This window comes from Terrapene carolina, unplaced genomic scaffold (genome assembly GCF_002925995.2).
Source record: "Terrapene carolina triunguis isolate 2854851 unplaced genomic scaffold, T_m_triunguis-2.0 Scaffold67, whole genome shotgun sequence".
Classification (NCBI taxonomy): domain Eukaryota; kingdom Metazoa; phylum Chordata; order Testudines; family Emydidae; genus Terrapene; species Terrapene triunguis.
In genome coordinates, this window is record NW_020664418.1 from 11,618,443 (window position 1) to 11,634,437 (window position 15,995).

General features: G+C 52.4%; 1 protein-coding gene across 1 annotated transcript in view; it reads left to right on the forward strand.

Annotated features, from left to right (window-relative positions):
• DUOXA2 (dual oxidase maturation factor 2) overlaps nt 1-6,414 on the forward strand; it is a 6,725-nt gene extending 311 nt beyond the window's left edge. Inside the window, exons 2-6 of the mRNA XM_024213793.1 lie at nt 411-468; nt 2,745-2,879; nt 3,467-3,680; nt 4,662-4,876; nt 5,939-6,414. Of these exons, the coding sequence (XP_024069561.1) occupies nt 411-468; nt 2,745-2,879; nt 3,467-3,680; nt 4,662-4,876; nt 5,939-6,138 (822 nt within the window). The 3' untranslated portion in view covers nt 6,139-6,414. The remainder of the gene's footprint in view (nt 1-410; nt 469-2,744; nt 2,880-3,466; nt 3,681-4,661; nt 4,877-5,938) is intronic.
• The last annotated feature ends 9,581 nt before the right edge of the window (nt 6,415-15,995 follow it).

The following is a 15,995-nucleotide window of genomic DNA, read 5'->3' on the forward strand; positions in this document are numbered from 1 at the left end:
TGCTCTGCCAGGGCACCCCAGCCCTGCCCCACAGCCCCCTGCTAGTCTTGCACTATAGCCCTGCCCCCTGCTCTGCCAGGGCACTACAGCCCTGCCCCACAGCCCCCTGCTAGTCCAATCCTGGGCTTCCCCCACCTCTGTATTTGCCCCTCCCCTCTGATAGGCTGCACCTCCTGCTACTTAAGTCCTGCCCTCTCCCCCCTCACAGCAGAGCCTAGAAGCCCTGATCAGGATTGGTGCGAGGTGCTGCACCAACATGTGCAGAGCCTCTGTCCCTGTCCCAGAGAACTTAGTCTCATACTAGCTTTGCGCCTTTTAAGTGGTTTTGTTACATTCACTGACTCAGAGAACTGAGGACCTGTTGGGCCACTCCTTTTACCTGACCCCCCCTTCCATCTCTCTCCTCACAGAGGCTGTATTGGCTACTCCGGGTTATCCTGAGCCTTTTCATTGGGGCGGTGATTGTTGGTAAGTGATCCCTCGAACTAGCCAGTGACACCTGGGGCTGTATTCCCAGAGCAGGGGCACTTCCTGGTAGGGAGGCTTTGGGTGTGTGCACAGGAAGCATGGGCTAGTGGTTAGAGCACAGGAGATCTGGGTTCTATTCCCAACTCTGACTCAATCTTCCTTTGTGACCTGGACAAGTCACTTAACCTGTCTGGGCCTCAGTTTCCGCATCTCTATAATGGGCTTGACAGTATTTTAATAAATACATGGCCACCTAGGAATGCTGTGACTGTCACTATTCTGCTCTCTGTGGCCGCTTGGAGCTTCTCAGGGAATAGAAATCAAATCCCCCTGTGCCAAAACACATTCCCTTATGTAATCTACAGGAGAATGGCTGTAAGCAGGAGGGAGGCCTCTGATGCACAGCTGAACAGTTCTGGTGCCAGCCAGTAGAGGGCAGTGGTGCATGCACACATACATGCACACACTATCGTATTTGCCCCTCTCTCAGGGGTGCTGAGTGTGGCTGAATCCCTGTTTGTAAAGCACACTGGGACCCTTAGAAGGCAGCTGCTGGAGAGATGCTGAGTGTTGTTACAACTGGCAGCACCCGATAGCCCTAAGGATCAGTCCCTGCCATTTTTACAGGCTGCTCCCTGAGTCCAAGTGACACGGGAACACTCTGAGGAAATGCAGAAGACTGGCTCTCAGAGAAGGGGCAAGAGGCAGCGGGCACAGCCCCCACGCCCTTCTCGGGGAGTGAGTCCACCCTCCCTGAGGCACTTGAGAGCCACCACATGTGCTGCTTGGGCACACAAGAATAATGAATCGTTTTCAGAGCTGAAGCCAAGAATTTCTCTGTCTGGCACCACCCGGAAGCCCAGTTTGGATTCAATAGATAGATACTCTGGCTCTGTGACACCCCCCCCCCCAGCAAGTACTGGGGGAGGGGGGGGTCCTGAGTACTCAGGGATCATACCATTTTGCAAGCCCCCAGTCCTTCTGGACTGCAGTGTGTCTACAGCAAGATCTCAGAGTTTGCCCTTGGGGCATTTCCTCTGAATTCTCCCCCTGGGTGAAAGGAACAGGTCTGGCTTTGTGCCTCCATAGCAGAAGCAGGAGGTTCAGCCCCTGAGCCTTGCATGGATCTCAGGCGGCTGCTGAAGGCCCCCTGTTGCAGGCCACCCCAGCTCTGGCTCCCCCATTCCCTGGCAGTGCAGTGTCATTGGAGCTGGGGTGCTGAGAACTCTAGGGTCTGTGCCAGCCCCACCACTGCCCCCTTCTAGGCCTGTTCTCCAGGGGTCTAAGGTCTGGTCTATACTACCCGCCTGAATCGGCGGGTAGAAATCGACCTCTCGGGGATCAATTTATCGCGTCCCATCGGGACGCGACAATCGATCCCCGAATCGGCGCTCTAACTCCACCAGGGGAGGTGGTAGTAAGCGCCGCCGACAAAAAGCCGCAGAAGTCGATTTTGCCGCCGTCTTCACAACGGGGTAAGTCGGCTGTGATACGTCGAATTCAGCTACGCTATTCACGTAGCTGAATTTGCGTATCTTAAATCGACTCCCCCCTGTAGTGTAGATGTAGCCTTAGGTTGCATGAACTAGACATGCACCATGGGCTGGAGGGGGGACAATTTGATGCATCCCCTCTGCCCCACTCCTTCTTCACACATAGACTCCCAGACCTCCGAGCGTCTCCCCCTGGGGGGAGGGGGGGGGAGCATTCTGGCCCTATGGACTGAACCTGCCTGAGACAGGGAGGCTGTGCAGGCTCCATCTTTAGAGCTTTGAAAATCTGAAAGGTTCAAGGATGAATAAATGGTTTGTTTTAAAAGGGGGCAGCTCAGCAACCAAGGGGGGCAGCACAGGGCAGCTCAGCACCCTACGTCTGTGCTCTATCCACTAGGCCACACATCCACTGCTTTGCACCACTGCCAGTGAGTGGCTTCCCAGGTCCTGCTGGAACATGCCCTAGTCAAGGTGACCCTTTGGATCCAAGATGTGAAGGCTCCTCTCTGCTTCAATTTGCCACAGGGCCGGGCAATTCTGCCTGGAGGGATCCCAGACAGGGCTAGGTGTGAGCCTAAAGAGCTTATTTCAGTAGTGAGAAGCCAGTCAGGGCCTTTTGGAGCTTTGCTGGCCTCTGTCTTTGAACAGATGACTGCACAGAGTCCATGGGTTAGTTGAAATCCCTACAAACCCAGACTCTGCCCACAGTTGGTGATCATGAGGGCAGCAGCGCCTGGTGCCAGCCCCTGACTAATTCCACCCACGATTCCTCTCCCCTCCCAGCTGTGCAGTTCACCGGGGACTGGGAGACTGGCCAGGTGACAGCAAACACCTCCTACAAATCCTTCAGCCGCACCATGGTGAATGCCGACGTTGGCCTGCACATCGGCTTGGGGGGAGTCAACGTCACGCTAGTAGGTGAGTGCAACGCTGGGATGCATCAGCCAGTGAGACGCGGCCCATGTGCACAGCACGTGGGGATCTCTCCCCAACCCTGACTTTGGACATCGTAGCATGAGCTGTTGGCCCTCACTTTGTTGTAAGGCCACCAACTCCACTACCAGCCGCAGGGGCCCCGTACATCTCCTCTGGTTCCCAGTGCATGCTGGGTGCCAGTCTGCTTGCTGGGCCACCTAGATCCTGGGCGGGAGGAAGGGGGGGAACTGCCTGTAACATGCCTGTCTCTGGTTGGGGAGAGCACAGTTGCTCACCACCCGGTCAGTACTGTCTGACTTCTGGATTCTGGGCCACATCCATGACACACAACCCACCAGAACTGGTCAGCCTGGGAAGAGCTGGGAAGGGGAGACAGTGGGGCTTCTCATCTTTCTGGGGTGACTACCCCAAGGCAGGCTGGTGGTATGAAGGGGCAGTAAGCTCAGCAATAGCCCTGCCCTTCAGGTAACTAACTGGCCCCTCCGTTACTGCTCGGCCCCCTGGATCCCCACACACTGCGGAATCTCTGTTCTGCCCCAAGGCTAATGAGACGCTTCCCTTTCCTGCAGGGAACCCAGTGAATCAGATCAATGAAACCATCAACTACAACGAGCACTTTGCCTGGCGCTTTGGAGTAAACTACAACCAAATCTACAACGAGGGCCTGGAGAAGGGGCTGCCCAGCCCCATCCTGTACGTGGCAGAGAAGTTCAGCCAGCAGAGCCCCTGCGGCGTGTACAGCCAGTACAGGATCTCCGGCCACTACGCATCAGCAACTCTCTGGTGAGCCTCCTCCTTCTTCATAGGGAGCCGGACGATCTCCCTTTCTGAGAGGAGCAGACTGTGCATCCTGGGTTTGGCCTGGGCCTGCTCCAAGTGAAATGGGTTTGCTAGCAAAGCCTGCTGTGCTGGGAGACTCCTCTGGAAAGCCAGACTGGACTCCCATTCCCTAGGAGCAGACATGGCCTGCAGCGGTGCCTGCCTCCCCCCATCCCCCACTGCAATGGGGTCTACACAAGTTAGCCCATTCACAATAACCATACAGCAGCCAAGTCAATCTGTAGCAGAAACCAGGCCCTGGGGGTCACAGGTGTAGGTCCAGGGGGGCTAGAGAGTGCTCAGCATTGCTGAGGATCAGGCAGGTGCCTAAATATGGATGGAGGAGTCTGACTTTAGGCTCCTGTTTTTGAAAATCTTGGCCCCTGTTGCCTACATCCAGGAAGCATGAGTGGGTAGAGAGACTGCGGGTGAACTCCACTGGGGCTGGACAGACGGGCGAGACTGGAAACACGGTCCTTCCAATCTGACTTGGAACCTTCCTTTGACTTGGAGTTGAGGGTTGGAGCCCACCCTTCTGGGCACAGGGGGCTGAATTTGCTGCAGTCTGCCTCTTCCCTTAGCCTGCCCCTGGCATGGCTTTCAGCACCTCCTGGCCCTTTGCAGAACTACGGAGAAAAGCTGCCTCACTCCATACAAAGGAACAGCCATGTCCAACATTAGGAGCCACATTCTGTCCACGGGTACCGCCGCTCTGTCTTGGCCCGTGGAATCTGGGAGGGGCATCCAGTACATTGTCCTGGCAGTGCCTGGGGGAAGCCCAGGAACAGCCTGGAGCTCCTAGACCAGCCTGGAGGTGAGCGTTCAGGGAGCGAGGGGTTTACAAGGCCAGAGCTTGCCCAGCGGTCAGTTTGGGGCCAAGACAGTGGCCCGTTCCAGTGGCTGTGTGTGGGTCTCATCATTTTGTGGCCTTTCTGTTCCCACCAGGGTGGCATTTTGTGCTTGGCTCATTTCCAACATGCTGTTCTCCATGCCAGTCCTGGTCTACGGGGGCTACATGATCCTGGTCACTGGGGCCTTCATGATCTTCTCGCTGCTCTCCTTCTCCACGGTCAGGAACTCCCCCATGTGCGCCATCCAGTTCGGTCCAGCCTCCTTGCAGACTGTCTACGGGGCATCCTTCTGGCTCACACTTGCAACAAGTAGGCATCACACTTGCTTTGTGTGTACATGGTTCCAGGAGAGACCAGGTGGCTGAGGAGGAGGCAGATTTTCCCCATGCACCTGCTGCTTCTTGTCCAGTTCTAAGTCCCTCACAGCCAACCCGTGAGGGTCAGAGCCATCAGCTATGAACCTGGCTGTGTTGCTCCATGCTCTGCAGCTCCCCCTGGGGCTGATGCAATGCGTGTGTTCCCACGGAGCACAGGAGTTGGTGTTTTTTCATTGGACGTTTGACTGTGATTGACATTTCTGAAAATGTTTTTGGCAGAAATTATTAGATTGGGGTAAAAAGTTTTGGCATTTGGAAAAAAAATGGGATTTTTAAAAACTCATTTTTTTAACTGAAAACAGTTTTTTAAAAAACTACTTTTTTTTGTTAAATTAAAAAAAATCACAGGAAATTTAAAAATCAAAAGGAAAAAATATTCAAATTTTCCACAAAAAACCCTGTCATTCTCCAGACAGCTCTGCTGAGCAGGTTGTATCCGCAGCTGCTCTGAATCGCTAACACCCAGTCAGCCTGGTCTCCGGTGCTGTTTGGAGAAACAGGCCTCATGCTCAACAAAATGTACCAGTTCCTTTGCACAGTGAAAAGCATCGCTCCTGGCGGTGGGGCGGAGTGGGCTGGCAGGCCACTGTGGGACTTTTTCAGTAGATTGTGGGTTTCGTATGCGCTTAATAGCCGGAGTGGTAAGAATTCCCACAGTCTATGTATGTTCCCAAAACGTCCAGCTGATGGCGCTGTAGGGTGTGGCATGGGATTTGAAAGCGGGGCAGAGCACAGCAGCCCATGGTGCCGTCACTGCAGTGAGAGGCGGAAGGTGATGTGATAGTTCCCCATTTGGAGGCCGTTCCCACTTGCCTGTCAGAATACACACAGGGGGCATCAGCTGGGTGGAAGCTGGGATGTGTCCCAGGCTGGTAGCTGGGTGCAATCTGTCGCCCTGCGGGAGGGACATGCTGCTCCCAAGGGGCCCTTCTTGTGTGGAGGGTGCACAGTTGGGGAGTTTGCTGAGTGTGTGTGCGTTGCTTGTGTCTTCCAGGCTTGCTGTGTTTCCTGATTGGGGTGGTAGTGGTTGCGCTGCACCACCTCCGACCTCAGGCACTGAAAGCCTTCTTTGATCTGAGCGAGGATGAAGAGGAAGGGGATGCGATGCTGGGGGAAGCGTATGGCAACCCCCACTTCCGGGCAAGCAAAAAGAATCCTTATGACAACTTTGCACTGACCATTGAGGCGGTCTAGAGGAAGCTCCTCCTCCCTCCCTAGTTGGACCCTAAGCACAAGGAAGCAGAGCACTAAGGAGTCCAGATCCTTCTCCGGCTCTCCACGGAGATCGAACTCACACGTCCTGCTGGCACCTGAGAAATCAGCAAGCGCCTTGCCACGCTCTGCTGGGCTGAGAACCCTCCAAGTTCATCTCCTCTCCAGCGATCTCCAGAGAAAGGGAAGATGCTGCCTCGGAGTTGCGCTGCATAGTTGCTCTGCTCAAATGGGTTCCCAGGGGCCGTTTCCGCTTGCACTTCCACACCCTTTCTGGAGTCAGGTCAAAACTCTCCCTTCTCCCACTGGACTCACATCCGGCTACAGATGTTGAACCCACGAGTAGGGGGAATGGAATCTCGCATGGAGGGGCTGTGACACCCACATATAATAAGTATGTGAGAGACACTCGGATCCTGCAGGCGGGACTGAAGTACTACTGGCATCCAGTATTCTACGTAACAGACTGAAAAGGCCAAACCCAATATGAAGAATATTGAAGCTTTTTAGTATGTTCAATGAGCAGCTCTGGGCGGGGGGGGAGGAGGGGAGATTGCATAATGAGCTGCCTCCTGGTGCAGTCCCGCTGGTCAGCACTATACCTCTCTCTGTTAGGGAGGGCAGCTGGAATATTGGCACGACAAGACAGCAGGGGAGCATTGCACTAAAGCACTGCCAGCAACCAGGTTAGGTACAGCAAGGGGGTAGAAGTACCTTCATGGGGAGCAAACGTTGCCAAGTAAAGGGCTCTAATCTAGCAGCGAAAGGCAGCACAAGAACCAATGGCTGGAGGTTAAAGCCAGCCAAACTCAAAGTGGAGAGAAGGCCCTAGTTGTTAACAGTGAGGGAGCATAACGACTGGCACAAACTCCCAAGGCAGGGGTGGATTCTCCATCTCTGGAAGTTTTCAGGTTCCAGCTGGCATCTTTCTGGGCCTCACAGCCTTTAGCGCCAGAAGGGACCATCACAGCCTCCTGCGTGTTACAGACCACAGAACCTCCCCCACCCACTCTGGCAAAAGGCCCATAACACAAGTTATGGGGCTCAATACAGGGGCAACGGGGGTGAAGTTCTCTGGCCCGTGCCATACAGGAGGGTTACATTCGATGATTGAATGGTCCATTCTGGCCTTAAAAACTGTGTATCCTTGCCTGCTTCAGCAGCCACATGGGGCAGGCGCTGTATGCTGCCTGTAGCTAATAGCACAGCCATGGGCCTAATCCACTTGCTGGAACAAGGGCTTAGGGAGGTTTCACTTTAAAAAGAGATGCATTGGGTGGGTACAAAGCTGAATGACTCCTAAAGCCATGGATTCAGTCCCACGTACCAGTCACACCCCAGGTCCCACGGCTTCGCTGGCACCTGAGCCAGCAAGTCATCTGTCTTAGGCCAACTCACCCTCATGTTCCTCCTGTAGCTCTCAAACCCTAGGGGCCACACCTGGGGCCTCGCCCCTTGGAGATCTAGCTCCCTGTTCCCCCTGGGGAGGCAGCACTTGGGTTCACCATCACCTACTGCTTCCAGAGACCCTGCTGTCACCTCCCTGGTGCTGTGAGTCACCACCCTGGGGCCAGCTCTCTGAGTCCTCTGTAAATCTCCCTGTGGTCAGCCAAGCCCCTGGCAAGTGGTTCCATGAATGTGCTGGGGCAAAGGATTTGTGGGGTAAGTGCCCACAGGCAGGTGAGCTCCACAAAGGAGACACTAAGGCTGAGCGTGGGGCCCACAGGCAGGTGGTCACATGGCAGCACCTGAGTGTCTGACAGTGGGCAGGCGGTGGGGGACCGTGCCCTGGCTCTGCATGTCTGGTGGGCAGGAATGCAGGTGTGGGGAATGGGACTGCGCAGACTGCCATGCCATTGTGGGGACTGGCTTCCTAAGAGAATCTTCTCACAGGGCCCGATTCTGTGAGGTGCTGAGCGGCTCTCCAGCTGGAGGCACACGCGCCAGTCCTAGGGCTGCACAAAAGGAAAGCAGCGTGTTTGAAGCGGCCTGGCTCCCTTTGCTAAACCTGGGCCTGACCTCAAGTGAGCTATGACCCAGCGCGCAGTGCCAGCGCTGCGGTGTGCAGCCGCTCAGGGGATTGGGCGACTCTCTGTACTGAGTTGGTCCCGAGAGCAGGCGTCACCTCACACAGACTCCATCGTCTCGTGGCTGGCTCCCCTCGGCTGGGCTGACCTCTATTTATCCGACATCCCCTGCTGCACTTCAGCATCTGTGCACATGTGATTTGTGATATGTCCGGGTGAGTTTTGGAGTTTGTGTATTTATGCTAAGAACACTGTAATAAAAACAAGAGAAGTGTAGCAACGTGCAGGCTCCTGACCTTTTCTGATTGGCTGGGCCAGCTCCCAGGGGCAATTCACAGTGGGATCTGAGCCTCCGAGCAACTCCAGCCATGCCCCAGGGCTGATCACTCCTACATGGGCTGCGCTCTCCTGTCTTTTCCACTCCCTCAATAGCACCTCAAAGCAGCCTCCCAGCAAGTGTCAAATGACACATTTTGAAGCAAAGGTGAGATGGGATTTTCTAAAGCACTTAAGTGAGTTAGGAGCACAAGTCCCACTAAATGTCAACCCAGGGGCTGCTCTAATTGCACCAGGGTCTGAGAAGGCCCTCAGCAGACCCAGAATTCAGAGGCTGCAAGGTGGTAGAAAGCCTGAGGAGAACAGAATCTAGTCCCCTGTCTCTGAGGCCCAGATCAAAGGTATTTAGGCTCCCCACTTCCGCTGAAATCACTGGGAACTAGGCACATAAATGCCTTGGAGGATCTGGACCCAAGTCATGAGCCCACTATGCCTCTACTTCTTGTCACTTAAACTCAGCTTTCCTATCTGCAAAATGGGTATCATCCTACCTGAGGCTGTGGGCATCTGACATCTGGCACATTCAGGGGACATTGCTTATGGCAAAAATCTTTATTGGGCAGGGGAGCTGCAGCTCAGGGATTACATGATGAGTCAAGACAGTTTCACAGTTCCTGGTATCAAAGGCTGTGAACAGACATGGTGACATCATGATTGACACCTCTCCAGCAGCCGTAGCTAGGAGCGGATCATTTACCAATGATGATATCACATTCTCCATGCTGTAATGCCCTGAGATTTGTGTTATCAACCCAGAGCTGATAGGCGCTGCCTGATTCACTGTCAGCCGCTTCCTTTTAGCTGGGATTGTGCTCTATGCTTCCTTGTAGAGGTCGGACACAGAGGCCAAGATCCACAACTGTTCCAGGAATAATGCTGGATTTATTTAAGAAAGGGTGGCAGCTGTCCTGAGATTTGTGTTATCTACCCAGAGCTGATAGGCGCTTCCTGATTCACTGAGAGCCGCTTCTTTTTAGCTGGGATTGTGCTGTATGCTTCCTTGTAGAGGTCGGACACAGAGGCCAAGAACCATACACTTCAACCGTTCCAGGAATGATGCTGGATTTGTTTATGCAAACATGGCAGCAACAACACCGAAGCTGAATGGTGACTGTGGGGAGCTAACAGCTAACATGCAGAAAAGGGTGTGGAGGTTCATGGGCTGTTAAGTTACAGCCCAACGTCTTAAAAAAAAGCTCATTACATGAGTGAGATGGTAACAGATCCAGCAGCTGATACTGTCTGTACTTAAGAACATGTCTGAGATTGCAGCATGACTCTGGCAGTGATTAGCAGACGGCATCCTCTATGGAAATGCCAGTTACTGCTGGAGTGCCCACGTATGCCCGCACACATGGGCTGAGCCAGGAGCTCCTTTGCCCTGTTGTGAGGAAGAGAGGTGCTGTATAGCACTATGTGCGGAGAAGCAGAGAGCCCTGTATTAAGGCTGGCTAATGCTTTCCAATATAAAAATTCTTGGGATGGTTTCTTTCAAGAGCACTTGCACGCCCCTGAGCTGTAGCAGGACTTGAGCTCTGGCCAAGGAATGGTCCTGGGGTCAAGGAGGTTGTAACGATGCTGGTTCTGGCGGGACCCAACTGAGAGTGCCAATTCAGGACAAATTGCTTAAACAGGGCAGTTACAGCCCAAGGCTGGGGTTTTTCCACCTCTAAGGCAAACCAAACCAGCCAGACAAAGAGGACTTTGGTCTCACCCCACTGGCTAACCACAAGTCACACAAGCGATTCCCTTAGACACTCCAGTTTCCCAGTATCAACACCAGTATCTCTCGTTATGGGGATGAATGGTTATGAAAACCAATACCCCATTAAAAGAAAAAAGGTTCTCCTGATCCCATAGGACCAAGCCCCAGACCCAGGTCAATATACAAATCAGATCTTACCCACAAATCACGCTGTTGCCAATCCTTTAGAATCTAAAATCTAAAGGTTTATTCATAAAAGGAAAAAGATATAGATGAGAGTTAGAATCGGTTAAATTGAATCAATTACATAAAGTAATGGCAAAGTTCTTGGTTCAGGCTTGTATCAGTGATAGAATAAACTGCAGGTTCAGATCAAGTCTCTGGAATACATCCCAGAGACTTGATTTGGGTCATCAGTCCTTTGTGTAGAGCTTCTGTTTGTAGCAAAGTCCCTCCAGAGGTAAGAAGCAGGATTGAAGACCAGATGGAAATAAGGCATCAGCTTTTTATAGTCTTTTCCAGGTGTAAGAACACCTTTTTGTTCTTACTGTGGAAAATTACAGCAAAATGGAGTCACATGGGCCAGTCCCTGCATACTTTGCTGAGTTACAAGGCGTATTTGCCTTCTCTCAATGGGTCAGTTGTATAGCTGATGGTCCTTAATGGGCCATCAAGCAGGCTAGGCAGAGCTAACACCAACTTGTCTGGGATGTTTCCCAGAAGCATAGCATAAGTTTGAAATACAGACAGTATAGAGCCAATATTCATAACTTTAACTACAAGATTGATACACACATATAGACAGCATAATCATAACTAGCAAACCATAACCTTGTCTTAGACACCTCATTTGACCCCCTTTATACAAGATTTGGTGCCACTACAGGACTTTAGTTGCAACCATGTTCTATATGGTCCCAGATTATGTCAATAACGTCACAGAGGTGCCTTTTCCTGGCCTCATCCACCCCGCTCTGAGTTATACACTGTTGAGACACCATCTCCCATCTATGGGTTGCTTGGTTTCAGCAGTGTGCCCCAGAGCCTCAACATTCTCCAGCCCTGGGCATGCACCAGCCTGGTGTCTCACTTCAGCCTGGCACACAGACCTCAATCACCAGCCAGACTCCTTTGGCTTTCCCCTGTGGGCTAGGGAAGGGGCACTGTGCTGGGACCCAGGAACCCAGGAGCTCTAGACTGTGTCATTCTACAGACCGGGGCTAAGAATTCTGTATCCTTCACTGTTTTTATTATTAAGCTGAGATTAGAACCCATCGTACTATTGCAGGAGGCCCAGTGCCGTCCATTAGCCACTGTGCTCTCAGCACTTATCTTTCCCCTTGGCTATGTTGACTGTAAAACAGGGCCACTCAGGCCTAGGTAACCTAGTGTGTTGCTGGCCTCTGTTAACAGCTCATTCACATTCCCCAGCTTTCTGCCACGGCCCCCTGGCAAGGTTAGTTCTGTGGCTTGCGTGGGAGCAGCCTGTACTGACCGCTCAGGGCTCAAAGCCTGATGATGCTAGGTCATGAACTGACTGGTGCAGGTGCACATAACCGGAAGTGACTTTTGCCTTTTTCACCCCTAGAAAATGGCATTAAAAAACCATAACTGAGGTTGCAGAATCAAGCACCTGACAGTTGGAAAATGCCAATTTTAACCTTACTTCTGCAGCCTTAATTCAGCCCTCTTCTGCCTCTGCTTCCCCCACCCAGTCTTTAATCACATAACCACATGCTCTAACCCTGCCTCACTCAGCTAGAAGAGTCTGACGTGACAGGGCAGAGGTCGGGTGGGTTGGTTGGGTGCACACTGGCCTATGGTGGGTGCACTTTGCTGCTGTTCAGCAAACTAATTAATAATGTTTACATGGAATAATAGTTCCCCATAAACCTGGGCTTCAGCTCTGCGGCCTAGCATAGGTCACGTACTCCCTCTGCCCAAGTGTCCATCTTTGGAGGGGAATTTGGGATCTAATCTCAGGTCATTGCTGTAAGGAGGAACAGGCAGCAGGTCTGAGCAGGCAGTGGCTGCCCCTCATCACAGAAACGCTGAGAGTCACGTAAGCCACCACCAAAACTGGGGAAAGCAGAGGGCACCACTCCGTTTGGGACGGTGGACAAACGTCTGCACCCCTTGCCAGCAGGTGCTAAGCTGACAGAGCAGGGCAGCACGCCGCCAGCACGCCACCTGGTGGAGGAATGCAGACTAGTGCCGTATGACTTGCAGTACTCATCAAAGAGCTGCAGAGCCACAAGGGGTGTTGTGTTGGGGGAGCAGGGTGGGACGATAGGGTCTCCAATGCACTAGTACCGTGCCCCAGCACAGCTTCCTGAGACAGCCCCAGCCCCTCCCCTGGCTACTGGGTGAGGAGCTGGGTAGCTTTCTCTCTTCCTTTCTCTCCATCCCCTCCTGGCCGAGGGCAGGGAAACAGAGCCCTGTGCGCTCCCTACAGTGGGGAAGAGTCACTCCTACACCTCTTGCTGGGGGAGCCCCACTTACTGGTCAGAGGGGCCCAACTTTTCTGTATCTTTCCCTCCTGGGATGTGGGGATCACAGGCAATGCCACAGCGAGTCCAAGACAGGCTCCATCCAGTCTAGTGCCCAACAGCAGGTCTCCCAGGAGGGTTCAAGAATCCCCATACTGGACAACGACACACTAAGCCAGCCACAGCTGGAGCCTGCTCCTGAGCACAGGATGTCAGGGCTCAGCTTTTGCCCTGAAGGACAGGGTTTAGATACCTTCTAAACAATCACCTGTGGAACTGTGCATGGAATTCTTCTGATTCCTAGAAATGTCTAATCCTTTTGGGGGATCCTCCTATGTCCTTGGATCAACAATGTCTTGTGAGTGAGTTCCCCAGGTGAATTATGAGTGGTGTAAAAAAGTATTTTCCTTCATCCTTTTTATTCCAATGACTGTTCATCCATCCATCCAACCACCACCACACACACTCCCATAACCCTCTCTATGTATCTGGTTCAAATTATTTTTAATACTTTTTCTAACAACACTTTTCACTGGAAAAAAAACATTTTTATTTAAATGTTTCATTTGTCAAAGAAATTTCAAAACAAACCATTTTGCCAAGATTGGGCCCGTGTTAGGAGAGCTGTGAAAAAGTCAAAATGCTTGAAACGACAGGAAACTAGAAGGGGGTTGGTGCTGTTCTGCTCGGAGGGCCTGATTCTCATTGACACTAATGCCATGCCTACACGTATGGCACTGCAGCAGCCCAATACAGCCACGCCGCTGCAGCATGTCTAGTGACGATGCTCTATGCCGACGGGAGAGAGATTTCCCGTCGCCATAAAAACAACCCACCTCCGCAAGTGGCAGAAGTGACGTCAGCGGGAGACGCTTTCCAGCCAACACAGCAATGTGCACATGAGCACTTATGTCGGTGTAATTACGTCGCCCAGCGGAGGGTGGTTTATTCACACCTCTGAAGCGACATAAGTTATGCCAATATAGGCTGTAGTGCAGACATAGGCTACACAGGAAAGCTGCACCTCGTTAAAGCAGTGTTAACCGCTCCATGGACACCCTTATTCTGGTTTAAGAGGGGCTCGTTTCTGTCCAGTTTAATTGATTCCTAGGGCTTGTCTACATGGCAAGTTACTGTGAGGCAAGCTGGGGTTTGAATCTGCAGTGTACCAACTTGCTGCGCAGTATCAGCCCCTGGGGGACATTCAGTGCGCGGTAGCAGTGTCCACCGTGGATGTGTGAACACCACAGGCTGGTGTGCTGTAGATTTAGACTCTGTCTCACAATGCAGAAACTCGCAATGGAAAGAAGTCCCTAACTAAAATTAAGCTACAGCAAAGTCTGGTTTAAAACTGAGATCACAGTGTCCACAAAGACTCTGGCACTGTAGTGGCATGGCACCCACCTCTCGTGAGTGCCGTCTTCTGGACGGGTGTGTCTGCATCCCCTGGTTTTTCCCTCTTAGTCCATTCTGGCCCCAGCTCGCCAGCTGGGCCTCTTAACAGTTCATATCCCTTTGTGGGGGCTTATCTCTGTCCAACTGTAGGCCACTTCCCCAGGGGCCTATGGGGGGGACCCAGGCCCACCCCCTATTCCAGGTCCCAGCCCAGGAACCCTAAGAATAGCAGGCACATGCCACTATGTCCCTTTAACTACACTGCTTTCAGTTCTCTGGGCCACTTCCTCCAGCAGGGCCGGATTAACCTTTTGTGGGACCCGGCGCCAAACATATTTGTGGGCCCCTATGTAGTCACTGTGGGCTCCGAGTGTGGGCCTGGTGTGGCAGTGCCATTGGTGCCATACTATACCCGGTACTGAATCTCAGAGACATTTTTCATTTTGATCACACACCTCTACATGACCATATGCATTGCCATACACAGCTCCCTCAGCCCCCAGTTTCTCATTGAGCTGTACACCCATGTGGGTTTACCAGTGTCCACAGTGAGTAGAACTTTCATAGTGATCAGGGGAAACTCCCCACAGATTTATCTCCTTCCTCATTCAGACCTTCTATAGCCATGTCTCCAGTACCACCCTATGTCACCAGTCACTGTATGGGGTTCTGGTGTCAGCTCAAAGTTCCAAAGCCAGCAAATACCTGATCAATTCTGACAAATCCCTCCCTCAGCACCCATCTTGCTATTTGAGCAAGCCACTTGCAAACACCATTTCCCCAAAGTGAGGACTTAGCCCTTGGGAATCTGAAGACACCAGCCTTTCTCCCTCTGCTCCCATCTACATGCTAGTCTACTACCAGACCACCACCTTGTTTCCTTTCTACTTTGGACATGCTCCCCAACCTGCTGGGGCTATTCTCCCGCTGCAAGCCTGCCCTGCTTCCTCTTTCCCTGCTCCCCTTGACATTCCTGTCCTACTGGTGACCTCTGTTCCTTGAGGTTAATTCCAGTTTCTTTATCTGCTCCTAGCTTAATGGTCCCCAGTAGTCACAGAGCCACCTGCAGCTTCTCTGGCTATAGCCATGGGGCCAATTGCCAGAGGCCAGGCTTGGACAGGTGCACCTACTAGCTGCAGGAGGGGTGGCAATTCCAAGGCTGAGCATGCTTGAACCTTGCAATGACAGGTTCTCTTATTCCTCAGCGCTGGCCCTAGGCAGCTGCAGACTCTGCAGTTAAGCGCTTTCCTCCTCTAGGCCGTGGCTTTAAGTACATGAGATGCCCATCACCTGCAGCAGAGGCCACCACTTCCCACGCACCCCTCAGCTAGCACAAAATTGTGCAAAAAGTGCAGCCTGAATGATTTTGGAGGCTGGGGTGCCAGGAGATTCCCATCCCTGAGCAGCAGCTCTGCAACAAGCTGACATGGCCCCCCTCCGCTGTGGGACCAGGGCCCTGTGAAGACAGTGGAGTTACCCCATGTATAACCAGTTCTGTCCAAAGCCTGTTGAAGACAGTGGGAGTCTTTTCATTATCTTTAATGGGCTGCGTATAGAAGCAAAGGACCCCATTCTAGACTCTAGGAGCAAAGTGCATTCTATGCTGCACTGGTTTACTATTGTAACAGGAAGGTCTCACATTACCTAGTGAATAAGCAACACCTCCTACAGCATCTAACTTTTTCTGAGAGGCTTCCTACCCAATTACTAAACGTAAACTTGCTTCGCTTACAAGGGCTGAAAATATCAGGTAGTGTGGTCACAAAAGCAAGGCACTTCTGAATTCAGTAGGAATTTTGGATGTGCACAGAACACAGACAGGACTAGTTCCCGCATGGTTACAGAACTGCAGTAAAGTGGAACAATTTTCAGCTTGTGTGATTGGAG